We start from the raw sequence: 12,847 nt of genomic DNA, 5'->3' as shown, positions 1-12,847 counted from the left end.
TCCATTCTTGTTTATCCAATTTTGGTAAGTATAAAACACATCACATTTTTATAATTGTATTTTTAACAAATACTTTCCTTCTACCAAGAGTTCATATTAAAATATAGTACACTCAACTTTTGTACAATATGTAATCACCTTCCCAAACTTTAATTTTAAACCATTTTCAATCAAGACAATCTAAACCACTGTTTACAAAGCAATAGACTAAACATCATTTTTAAAGTAAGATTGAAGACATTTTGATGACTGCCAAGTTGGTTGCGTAATCACTTTCACCTTGGCTTGGTAAAGCAGCAGTAACACATCCAATAAGGAGCACACTCATTGTTTTCTCAGGGCCCACCTTGTTGGTTTTACTCCTAGATTTCAGCATGTTAGTTCAGTGTCTTTAATCAGATTTTCCTGTCTGCTTAAATGTTCAGGGCACTTTTCAAAAGACATCTCAGTTTTTACTTTGCTCAACAGGCATAAAATATTTCCTTTTAATCCCTTATATATGCTTTATGGAGTACTACAGATAGATATTTCAGTTACCATTAGTTTTCATTAAAAACTGAAAACATTAGTTTTCATTTGAAAAATAATTTCTTAAAAGTCATAAAGCTTTTTGCTCAATTCATATTATAAACAGGTTGATTAAACCTAAATAAGATTCTCAAGGGTTCATAAACCATGCTATTTAATTTCAGTATCCTAACTGCTAATGAAACTAAACTGGTTCATATGTTACTAAAAATTGCTGCAGTAACATTTTAACAGTTCAATACATTGTGTGTGTGTAAAGAATGGTCAGTATCAACACAGATATCATACCAGTGCAAACTGAAAAATACATAAATTCTATAGGAAAAAAGAGAAGAAAAATATTCAAGTCTTAAGATTCTAGAATAAAATTTTGTTTTTATACTATCGTTTTTTCTTTAGGTTAAATACTAAAGTTTTTTGTTATACATAACAGTGTAATTAGATATAGTTTCTGATGTGTTTTGGTCATCCTATTTCAAAGATCACTAATTTTAAGTTTATATTATTTTTGAACTTAAGTTTGTAGGCTACAACCTTTTAGTACAATATAATCTGACAGTATAGACTGAATTTTTAAGTGATCAAAACATAGATATAATAAGTAATGTTTTCCTTCTCCATTTCACAATAAACAAGACTTATCTCTAAGTAATTTAAAACATGCCTTTATTTTCCATAAGTACACTGATTTTAATCAGAAATGTCAACATCCCTGGATTTGAAGATTCAGCATCATTAACAAATGGTTTCTTTCTCTGCTGGCAGACCTCAGTGCCATGGAATTGACCAGTGGTCGGCTCTGCTATAACCCTAAGTTCTGAATTTAAACCTAACTACTATCAGGGCAGACTACAATAGCAATGGGAAGAGGTTTACATTAAAGATACACTGCTTCCTTGCCAGGCAGAACTAGAACACAAGATTCAGAATCATCTGCAATAGAGTGATGAGTCCTCTGAGATGCCAAGACTAAGGCTACAAGGAGGCAACAGAAGGGGGAATACAAGGTGTCTATTTTGGGAGAAGGGCTGTTTGCATTAAAAGCTCAGAGAACAGACTCCTGTTGATAAAACATGTATTACTTAAAAAGCAGACTACCATTTTCATTAATAAACACCATTTGGTATAAACTCAACTCATCAAATCAGTCTTAGTTAAAAAATCAGTTCTCCAAGAAGTAGGTAGGTACATAAAATTCTGCATTGACATAACTTGTCACCAATGTTAACTATAGAGAATTTAAAAGCTTCAGTAAGTGTTTAGCCAACTTCTCATCCACGAGAAGCAATTATTGCATGTATTATACAACAAAAAAGTTATGTGATTAATACCATTGTGCTCATTAGTCTTTCCTAGGGTAAGGTAACTCTTATCCTAGAGTTGTTACTAAAACATAATTGACTTTGTAGGACTATATGGAAACTCAACAGCAGCACAGGAAGTCAGTTCTAACAGTTTCTGCATAGAGGTGCAAGGCTTTTTCTGCACCACATTGTGTCTTGGTAATGAGCATATTCTTTCCACAGTGGCTCATTAAAACAAATTACATTTTATTTTCACCATTAATTTACTCAATTTATTAGTGCATCAAAAGTTTCACTGTTCCTGAACTAAATTAGAAAGACAACATATTGCTCTTTTGGCCTGGAACAATTTCAGTTATTCTTTTGAAAAGCACCTTAGTTTTTCTTCCAAATTGCTTATAATTGAGAGCTTTACACTTTTTGTAATTAAATCCTTTGTAAAAATTCTTCCTTTATTACTATTCTATTTCCAGGATGAGTTTCTATGTGTTTAATGTTCTCTAGATTATATTGTAGCATATACATCGCTTTCAACAATCTTTGTAAATAATCACCTTTTGGCTACAATGTAATTTTAAAAAGGTAACTATGTGACTGGTGTCCACACAATGCTCACTGCTTTACTATGAAAAAAATTTTGTTTATTTGTCTAAGAAAATCATCTACCTATCTGGAATTGATTTTCAAACTGAGTGACACAAAGAACCACTTCACACTTGAACTTCAGCAAGGTGGAGGAGATGCTTACTATTATGCCTGTGTCAGGTGTTACAACAGGGGCTTAGTGGAGTGTTGTGTTGAATAAGTACCTTTTCTTATTAATAAGGTCAAGAATTGCTTTTTTCATATTATTTTTAAAACTGGAAACAAAAACTCCTTCACCCTGGGTCTCTGTAACCTAGTGTGCATAATGAGGCAAAAGCACATATTCCTCCAGGATCAACAAACACTTTCCATCAATAATAGTAAATCTTCTCTTATTACAGATATTAGAAGTATTGTCACCTGGGCAAGTCAATCAAGAGGGCTTAGACAACAGCTGGGCAAATTTTTATGTGTTTATTTCTACAGTTTGTTTTTATGAAAAGTTTAGTGTAAAAAGGAATCCTATAAATAGTAAAAAGAGGGAAACAGTGCTCCATGGCCTGAAACAAATGGTGTCAACACACTTGTAAACAAGATAAAGTTGCTCAGCCTAGTAAAAGAACAAAAATAAAACTACACATAGCACAACTATTCATTTCAAGAGTTGGGAGTGAGAAACGTTTAATCCCAAGTTTTGGTTCTAAAATGGCTAGAAGTAGTCAATTCTCAAAACTCCAGCCTAGATCATCTACTCTTCCTACAGAAAACCACATTGGATGAAGCAAGCACTCATTCCCGTTTGAGAGGGCTGAGACAACATCACCAGCAACATAGCTGAAACCACAGCCTTCTGGAACACCAGAGTTCCTGGGAGAATGTGAAACAGTCATTAACATACTTTTCTCTACTTTTACAGGAAGACACAGGGGTATGGAATTCAACAGCTTGTTAGGAGTGTTTTACAGTTATTTGGAAGCATAACAGATTCAGCTTCTCTGAATCTTCTGGTTAGAAAATACAGAATGACCCTATCTCTTAAAGTATGTTAAGAAAAAGGTCACTAGAAGACAATAGTCTTTGAATCAAAGGTGAATCTACAACAAAAAAAACCTGCTCAACTGACAGACCTGGAGACTCATGGGGAGGATAAGCTGTAAGGGACCAGCTCTCTCTGAAATATGCAAGTGCTGAATTTCTTAGTAGACAATGCCTGAGAAAAACAGATGTAGGTAGCCATGGGGCAAGGAGAGGAAAGAAAATAAATCTTGTCCTTGACATGCATAGTAATGTCTTGGGGTGATCCCCAAACTCTGAAAAGATGACTTAATTTTCACAGGGAATTAAGACAGGATAGCTTACTTTAAAAGTAGCTTATCTCTCTAAAGGTAGTTTTTACCAATGACTTGAACTAAAGCAATTCAAACCACTGGGTCATGCATAGTCAATAAGTTAAAACTGTAAGGGGCAAAAGGTCATAGGGGCAGAAGTGGAAAACAATCCCTATTCACCCAAGAGGTGGGTCAAAGAAAACCACTTAGTGTATTGTATAAAATGGGGAACAGAGTATTTTCATTATGGCTTTAGGATGGAAGCGCTTCAGAGTCCCCTGCCCCACTCCCCCAAACCAAAGCCCTGTTGGCAGTGACAGTACCAGGAAACAACCTCGCCTCCCATCCGCCCCCATAACCGTGCCCAGTGGCTGCTGTCGCCCGTGCTTCCTAAGGCTGCCAAGGAAGCGGTTGCTGGTCATGCCAGTAGATCCAAAGCCCAGGCTGGGGGTGCAGAGAGAGAGAGCCCTTGTGGTGGGTCGCAGGCAGCCTGGCCCTACGGCCCTGATCAAGGTAGGGCACATCTTCGGCCCACCGCTCCCGGGAACAGGGGGCCTCAGGGGAGGACCTTGGGACCTGGATAGGGCTCTCCCTCGCACCAGAAGTCATCGGCCTGAGGGGTCTCCAGGAGCCACACTTCTCGGGGCAGGTCACAGGCCGAGCCGGAGGCCTCCTTGGGCTTCAATGGCTCCAGCACCCGGTAATAGTGACAGTCCCGGCCATCGTCGGGGTCGTAGGGTGGGGCCAGGATGTCCAGGAAGGCGGCGGGTCCGTCCACGGCGTCGATCTGGTGCAGATTGTCCCGATGCGGCGTGAGGACGCAGGGACCGCTGGCCTCGGTGTACTCGGCCCGCGAGCGCAGGACGCCCGGCCGCAGGGCCTCCAGCTCTCTGGCCTGCAGCGGCGGCTCGAACTGCTGATCGGGCGGCGGGGCCCGCGGCCGCTGCCCGCCGCCCGCCTCCAGCTTGTCCATGCAGCTGATGCGTACGGTGCCGTAGAGCACCTTGAGCATTCCGTGCATGCCCGGGTGGTCGTGCAGCGGGATGGACGTGCCGCTCTTGAGCAGGAACACGCCGAGGCTGAAGCCGTCAGTCTCGTAGATGTGCATGTAGGTGACCGGCGGCAGGTTGGGGGGCAGGGGCTGCAGCGTGGCCTTGCGAGGGGCGATGTTGAGGTCCTCTGCGCGGACTTGGGTCAGCAAGCTCTTTAGCTTGCTCAGGTTCTCGGGGAAGCCAGGCGGCATCGGCGCCTCGGAACCAGACGCCGCGCCGCGGTCGGAAGCATTGCGGCCGCCCCCGCTGCCCCGGAAGGTGAGGCACGCCTGGCGGGCGATCCGTTGGATCAGGGAAGCCATGTTGTCTCGGGGCATGTTCGGCTGTTCCTCCGCTTGCCGGGGCCGGCCCCCTCCTTTCCTCCGCCCCTTGCGGTCCCCGGCGGCCGCCACGGCTGCCCGCAACACGGGCGAGGCGCGAGGCCCAGCAACTACTGGCCCGTGGGGCGCGCGCCGCCGCCACCAGCCTCAGCAGCCACGCGCCCGCAACGGCCGGGCGCGCTCACCTCGCGTTCCCCACACCCCCCCCGAGCGCGCACGCGCACGGCTAACAGCCCGCACTCACGCTCCGGGAGCAGGTACCGACGGCGCGGACGGTGCCAGGCTTTGCCTCACGCCAGGAGCTCCATTCATGCGGCCCGCAACCACAGCGGCGGCTGGGCGCTCCAGGAAACCTGAGAGGCATGCTGGGACTTGTAGTTCGCTGTTCCGCCTGAGCGCTGAGACCGTTCGCACAATCGACTGGAAAAGGGAAGGAATATTAGACCCGTCTGGCATACAGTGACATTTCCCCTCGAAGTTCCAAGATGTTTTCTTATTTGAGAAAAAAAAAAAAATTGCGGTGCAAGAGAATTCGTGACTTAACTACAACTCCCGGCATGCCCGGCAGGTTGGATGACGCACTTCCGGCAGCTGGTGCGAGGAGTGGTGGAGACTCTCCGCCACTAAGACAAACGGGGCAAGAGGGTCGTTAACCTTCTGGCGCCGCTTGGGGCGGGTCAGCCAACAAGGGTCGCCTTCCTTTGCCCTTGCCCCCGGCAAGGACGCTGTTGGGTCAAACTTAGCTCGTTGTAAAGCCTAGGCAGTACTGTGTCTACCGCGGGGATCGCGGAACGGTGCTTTCGTAATTTTTTAAGTTTCTTAGGAGGTGAGGGGGGTCGAGTCTGTCCCTGGTGACCACCAGGGTTACTCAGCACAGCCGGGGCCAGCTGTTGTTTGCATCAGGGCCTGATGACGCTGCTCTTTGGTTACAGAGGAGGATAATTTCTTGCAGAGAGGACTTGAGAGCCCTTTGCTGTGGTCACGGATTCTGTATACTAACGGTCATCAAACCTGTGTAGGAGGAAGAGGCTTTTATAAATGTAGATTCTGGATTTTCACCGAGAGATGGATTGATTCTTTAGGGATTCTGAGCCGTCCTAGGAGAAACACTGTGTGAAGTTAGTTCATTTCACAGAGGCATTATTCTCTAGGAAGTGAACTTTTGACAGAAGTAGATGATAGCTGGAAAAACAAGACACTAGATACCATGACTTTAAACTTAACCCTGAGTTTAAGGTCCTCTTGGATTTCCAAAGCTAAACATGGGTTTCGTGTACATTCTGTAATTAGAGTGGTTCAGTATATCCTCTCCAATTAAAATAGGCATGCTTTTTTAGTGGGTTACGTAACCTAGATAATGCGTACTCACAATATTCTAGGCGCTGCGTTAAGTGCATTATGTAATGGATGTATTATTTAATACAGAAACTCTTAAGAGGTAGGTACTAATATTATTCTCAGCTTGCAGATGAGAAAGAACGAAGTTGCATGAGGATAGCGAGTAGTAAGAACTCAGCAAAGTACAAGTACAGCAGAACTAAGTATGGTTTTATCAAAACACAGTTTGAATTGGTACAAAGAGCACCCAATGGGAGTCAGGATATTGTCTTCCCAGCTTACTGTGCCTCTTAGAAGCTGTGTGTCATTAGGCAGATCTTACCTTTTTTTCAGGTCTTCAGTTTATTTTTTTTAAATGCTGGTTTTAGGGTAACAAAAATTCATAATTGTAGTTATTCATCAGAAGACCCTGAGGAGCTTAAAATATTATTTTGGAGGTCACATCCTAGAGATTCTGATTCAGAAGCACTAGAGTGGAGGCTAGACTTTTTATTTTTAAGGTGCTCAAGTAATTCTTGTTTATCAGCTCAGTTTGGGAACCACTGCTAGATTTGTAAATAGTAAACCAGCTCTTACTACTAGGTGTTTCTGATTAAGAGAGTAATTGTTTTCTTTATAGAAAAATTCTTAAGATTCGTTTTCAGAAGTTGCCATGGCATTGTTAAATGTACTGTCAAAGTTCACTATGAAAGGAATCCTATGCAAACTTTCTAAAGTGAGGAATATTTAGGAGAAAAAGCCCCTGCCTTCATTTACAAATATAAATTTTTATTTATTGTTTTCTTCTATTAAAGAAAAATTTAGTGCAGGTATAGAACATAATTAACATATAGATTTGTTTGATTTCCAAATCTGTTACTTTTGACTCTTTGTTTGCATTTATTTAAAGGAAGCTCAGTATTTTCATCTGTAAATTGGGATAATGTGATACAGTGATGACCTAAAACCATAATAGCTGCCACGTGATAGAGTAGTTTTAAAATGGCTAGAAGTTGTACTTAACAGGTCAATGAATTTAAATATTCATCAAGTACTGGAATGGAATTTGACTTGTCTTGAAATCAGCTTCAGGATAGAGGTTAAAAAGATTATTTTTGTTGGTTAAAACCATCTACCTGGTAATACCATCCCTTGTTATTCATCCTTTGGTTGGAAGAAGTCAATGTTTCCAAGGACTACGCATAAGAAACACTTGAGGGATTTTGTCCAGATTGTGGATCTCCATATCGTGTTGAAAACTCCTGCATTTGAATCTTGCACATTGACGTTCTGAAGATCTGTTGAATGTTTGCAGGGTATGCGGTACTTTTTATGCCACAGACAGACCACCTCCATAATTCCTTTTGATGCTATCCTTCAGAGCTGCACTAATGAATGATATTGTCCCTAAGGGCTTTTTTCCCTAAATAAGCACTTTGCCTGGCTTTCTACCCTATTCCAGCAGCATGGGCCGAGTGGGATTCAGTTAGCATTAATGTCCTTTTTAATGTTCTTTGTTCTGTATTCCTCAGTGTAGCTGTAAGCAGAATGAAGACCAATAGAAATTCAGAAAAGGTAACAGACAAGAGAAGTAGTATCTAATGCTAGGGAATGCATGGCTTAAACAGAGTTTGGGAGAAGTTTGGGATAGATGGAGTCTATCCCCTAGTAAATAGTGAATGTCCATTGGGTACCAGGATTGTTCTAGACTTTGGGGATTCAGCAAGGAACAAGAATGACAAGGCTTGAAAACAAGGTTTCCTGAAGCACTTAGCTATAAGTTGTGTGTCCATACTTAGGGGTAGGGAGATGTGCTGTTGTCTTAAATGTGTCCCCAGAAAGTTCATGTGTTGAGACTGTAATCCCCAAATACACATGTTGATGGTGTCTAGAGGTGGCATCGTTGGAAGACTTAGATTAGGTCATGAAGGTCTACGGCCTATGATGGCATTAGTGGCTTTGTAAGAAAAAGAAAACAGACCTGAGTTTACATGCTCCCCTTTATCTCTGTGTGATACCCTCTATCATGTTAAGACTCAGCAAGGATGCCCTTGCCAGATACAGCACCGTGCTCTCGAACTTCTCTCAGCCTCCAGAACGATGAGGAATAAATCCCTGTTCTTTATAAATTTCTCAGTCTCAGATATTGTGTTATAGCAGCAGGAAGTGGACTAAGAGAGGGCATTACACAGTGTAAATAAACAACCAACATAATTTCAGGCAGAGATAACTTATGAAGACAAACGGTAATTGGATGATGTGATATTTGTGTGTGCCATATGTTGCTTTAACTTGTCAGGAGTGACTAGAAGATAAGATTTGAGCTACTCTTGAAATGAAGAAGTTAGCCACGGAAAAATCTCGGGTCAGAGCATTGCAGGATCAGGAAATAGCCCTGAGACTGTTGAGTAGGGTAACAGGTACCATGACTTTGGTATGTGTGAAGGAACTTAGTTCCTTCCAAATGCAAGGGGAAAATGAAGGTCTGTGGAGTCATTGCATAGCGAGCTTCAGATTCCTAGAGGACCTGAAGTCGGAGAGGTAGCAAGGGCCAGATTGTGTATGCTTTACAGACTACAGTTGGGGTCATGGGGAGTTGTAGGCTGCAGTAGGGCGTTGTATTTTAATTACATTCAGTGAGAAGCCTTCAGAGAGGGGAGTCATTGCTCTGTTTTGTGTTTTAATGAGATTGGTGGCAGGGCAAGTGAAACAATTCTGATTCAAGGCAGCAATCCAGAGGCAAGACAAGAGAACTAATGTAAAGACTGGAAATCTGTTTTGTAGGTACAGCTGACAGGGCTTCCACAACTTATTTTGAAGTATATTTTCTCTTTTACAAGTTGACAGCTCTGTGGTGATAGGTAAGACCAATAAAACTTAAATCCTACCTCCTACCCATATCTATTAAATTTAGGAATGGAGGAAGCACACAGAAGTATAAATAAAGCTGAGACTCTTTTTCTTCTTTGCAGTTGTTAATTAATCAAGAAGTAACAACTGGAAAAGCCCCTAGCCTGTACCTGTTTACCTCACCTGCTCATTTATAGTAGCTAGTCATACTTGGGAAATAGGCTGTTCGTTTGTTTCATCCTTCTTCCCCTACTCTTTACTTTATTAGGGCTACTTTTTCTTATACAAGATAAATTACCTCCTGACTTTTACACAGCTCTTTCTTTAGAATCCATTTTGTTCATCTCTTGGTCACCCTGGGACCCAATTGAAAGAGCACAGAAATATTGATGTTCTTAGCTGCTCAGAGTTCCTGACCTTCAGTTTTGTTTTGTTCTTGCTTATAAAGTGGGCTGGAAAGTTTCTTTTCCCCCAGTAGTCCTTGTCACCTTGCTCTTATATTTGCTTTTTATGTTAGGATAGAACACAGTAAAATTGATAAAAATTTTCCTATTTGTAGAAAACTTGCACTTACATTCTTATAGTTAGTGACATTGAAATATTTTGGACTAATTGTGGCTTGCCTTTCTGGTTTTACAAAAGTGTTAGCGTATATTTCTCGCTCTGTATCATGAGTGAATGTCAAGTTTAAGACAGATGAAGAACTGATGGCATGGCTTTGCCACTAAGTAGTTGTGTGCTATTGAGCAAGTCACTTGACCTCACCAGATCCCAGGATCTTCATGCTTGTGGGAGACGGTTTGTAAGATTCTTTTCCAGCATCTTCTTAGCCCAACATGGAGGATGGAGACAATTAGGACAATTCAGACAAAATCGACATATGTATTTTCTTTGATCTGATTCTTTTTTTTTTTTCATTTTTCTTTTATTATTCATATGTGCATACAAGGCTTGGTTCATTTCTCCCCTCTGCCCCCACCCCCTCACTTACCACCCACTCCGCCCCCTCCCTCTCTCCCCCCCTCAATACCCAGCAGAAACTATTTTGCCCTTATTTCTAATTTTGTTGTAGAGAGAGTATAAGCAACAATAGGAAGGAACAAGGGTTTTTGCTGGTTGAGATAAGGATAGCTATACAGGGCATTGACTCACATTGATTTCCTGTGCATGTGTGTTACCTTCTGGGTTAATTCTTTTTGATCTAACCTTTCCTCTAGTACCTGTTCCCCTTTTCCTATTGGCCTCAATTGCTTTAAGGTATCTGCTTTAGTTTCTCTGCGTTAAGGGCAACAAATGCTAGCTAGTTTTTTAGGTGTCTTACCTATCCTCACCCTTCCCTTGTGTGCTCTCGCTTTTATCATGTGCTCATAGTCCAATCCCATTGTTGTGTTTGCCCTTGATCTAATGTCCACATATGAGGGAGAACATACGATTTTTGGTCTTTTGAGCCAGGCTAACCTCACTCAGAATGATGTTCTCCAATTCCATCCATTTACCAGCGAATGATAACATTTCGTTCTTCTTCATGGCTGCATAAAATTCCATTGTGTATAGATACCACATTTTCTTAATCCATTCATCAGTGCTGGGGCATCTTGGCTGTTTCCATAACTTGGCTATTGTGAATAGTGCCGCAATAAACATGGATGTGCAGGTGCCTCTGGAGTAACAGTCATTTGGGTATATCCCCAAGAGTGGTATTGCTGGATCAAATGGTAGATCGATGTCCAGCTTTTTAAGTAGCCTCCAAATTTTTTTCCAGAGTGGTTGTACTAGTCTACATTCCCACCAATAGCATAAGAGGGTTCCTTTTTCCCCCGCATCCTTGCCAACACCTGTTGTTGGTGGTGTTGCTGATGATGGCTATTCTAACAGGTGAGGTGGAATCTTAGTGTGGTTTTAATTTGCATTTCCTTTATTGCTAGAGATGGTGAGCATTTTTTCATGTGTTTTCTGGCCATTTGAATTTCTTCTTTTGAGAAAGTTCTGTTTAGTTCACGTGCCCATTTCTTTATTGGTTCATTAGTTTTGGGAGAATTTAGTTTTTTAAGTTCCCTATATAGTCTGGTTATCAGTCCTTTGTCTGATGTATAGTTGGCAAATATTTTCTCCCACTCTGTGGGTGTTCTTTTCAGTTTTGAGACCATTTCTTTTGATGAACAGAAGCTTTTTAGTTTTATGAGGTCCCATTTATCTATGCTATCTCTTAGTTGCTGTGCTGCTGGGGTTTCATTGAGAAAGTTCTTACCTATACCTACTAACTCCAGAGTATTTCCTACTCTTTCTTGTTTGATCTGATTCTTTTAAAGTTACTACTATAACCTTCTTAGCTCAGTCCATCTACACTAAGATCTTATAAGGTAACCCTGCCCCACCCTAGTTTAGTGTTGTGTGGTTACCTGAAATTACATCACTTTGGTGTATGGGCTGTTCAGTTAAATACACTAACTTTAGAGATTAACTTTAGAGATTTTTAGATTTCAGGTCAGGCTTTAGGTGTAGATATTGTACTAATACACTGAAGAAGTTGTGCCGTGTGGCATAAGCTGCCTGTAGACATCATTTTCTAACTATAATTCTCTAGACTAGTGCATGTAGGATTGGAATAGGGAGGGATTTATGTTGATTCTTTTTTTCCTTCTTCCTTGCCAGGGTCTTGTTTCAGACAATGGGAAACAAAGGAGAAAGGAATTAAAAATTAGGTGAATTTGCAGAGAGAAATTGGGGGTGGAGGAATGTGGTGTTCACAAGTTGTTAAGGAAGAGAAGCTTTTGCTATGCTCAGGCTGATGCAGTGCTAAAGGCCAGGTATTACCATTTCTTATATTGGAGAGGTTTTTCCTCTCGTCATTTAAGCAATGTGATTATTATGAGACCCAAAATAGTCGTGAACTGTGAACTGTAAATTAAATTTAAACACACTTTTCTTCTCTTAATACCCCCCCATGCTTCATGTTTTTCTTTCCCCCCCTTTTTTTTTTCCTCTAAGAAGACATCAGCTATCTTCACCTCCTCCGCTTTCCCATCTGTCCCTTCCCTCCTGGCTGAAAGAGAGATTTTTTTACTTTGTATTTATTTTAATTAATGGATTTTTAAACACAAGTGGTGAAACAGTTGATGTTCAGCTTCAAGAGGCAGTGAAAGGGAAAATCATCTTCTTTCACTTGCCAGGAAAGAACTTTATGTTCATTACTAGCGCCTGCCTGAAAAATGACTGTGAAAGGGGTAGGCAAGGCTTCGAGAGTTCTGCTTTCTTGCAGGGGAATGACCTAGGCACTATATTCCAGAATCAAGGAAAGTGAAGGTGGGAAAACTCTGTAGCATGAAACTGCTTTCCTGGGAGTTGCCCTTCCCAACGGATGCTTCATCAATATTGCTTTATGGTAATGGACAATTTCCTAGGAACAAAATGGCAGGATGCAACTGAATTCTTTGAACACTAATTAATAAAATACACTATAAGTTTTTCATCTTTTCCTCTTTAGTTAGACAAGGCAAAAAATTATCCTTTAAAAAATCTGCTTAAGAATTCCTAAAATATATGCCAGTATGTTGCTTTGAAAT

At 41.4% G+C, this 12,847-nt stretch overlaps 1 protein-coding gene across 1 annotated transcript; it reads right to left on the bottom strand.

Annotated features, from left to right (window-relative positions):
• Nucleotides 1–1,177: 1,177 nt before the first annotated feature.
• Nucleotides 1,178–5,516, bottom strand: Ado (2-aminoethanethiol dioxygenase). The gene has a single exon (XM_020185650.2). It carries the CDS (start codon nucleotides 5,112–5,114, stop codon nucleotides 4,302–4,304), a length of 813 nt encoding a protein of 270 aa, XP_020041239.1. The 5' UTR covers nucleotides 5,115–5,516; the 3' UTR covers nucleotides 1,178–4,301.
• Between the last annotated feature and the right edge of the window lie 7,331 nt (nucleotides 5,517–12,847).

This window comes from Castor canadensis, chromosome 7 (genome assembly GCF_047511655.1).
Source record: "Castor canadensis chromosome 7, mCasCan1.hap1v2, whole genome shotgun sequence".
NCBI classification, from domain to species: Eukaryota; Metazoa; Chordata; class Mammalia; order Rodentia; family Castoridae; genus Castor; species Castor canadensis.
Note: the sequence above shows the minus strand (reverse complement) of the source record. Positions and strands in the feature narration are given on the sequence as shown.

Bases quoted from the DNA above. Each gene is read 5' to 3' on its own strand.
- Ado (XM_020185650.2), bottom strand. From the start codon at position 5,114: ATGCCCCGAGACAACATGGCTTCCCTGATCCAACGGATCGCCCGCCAG.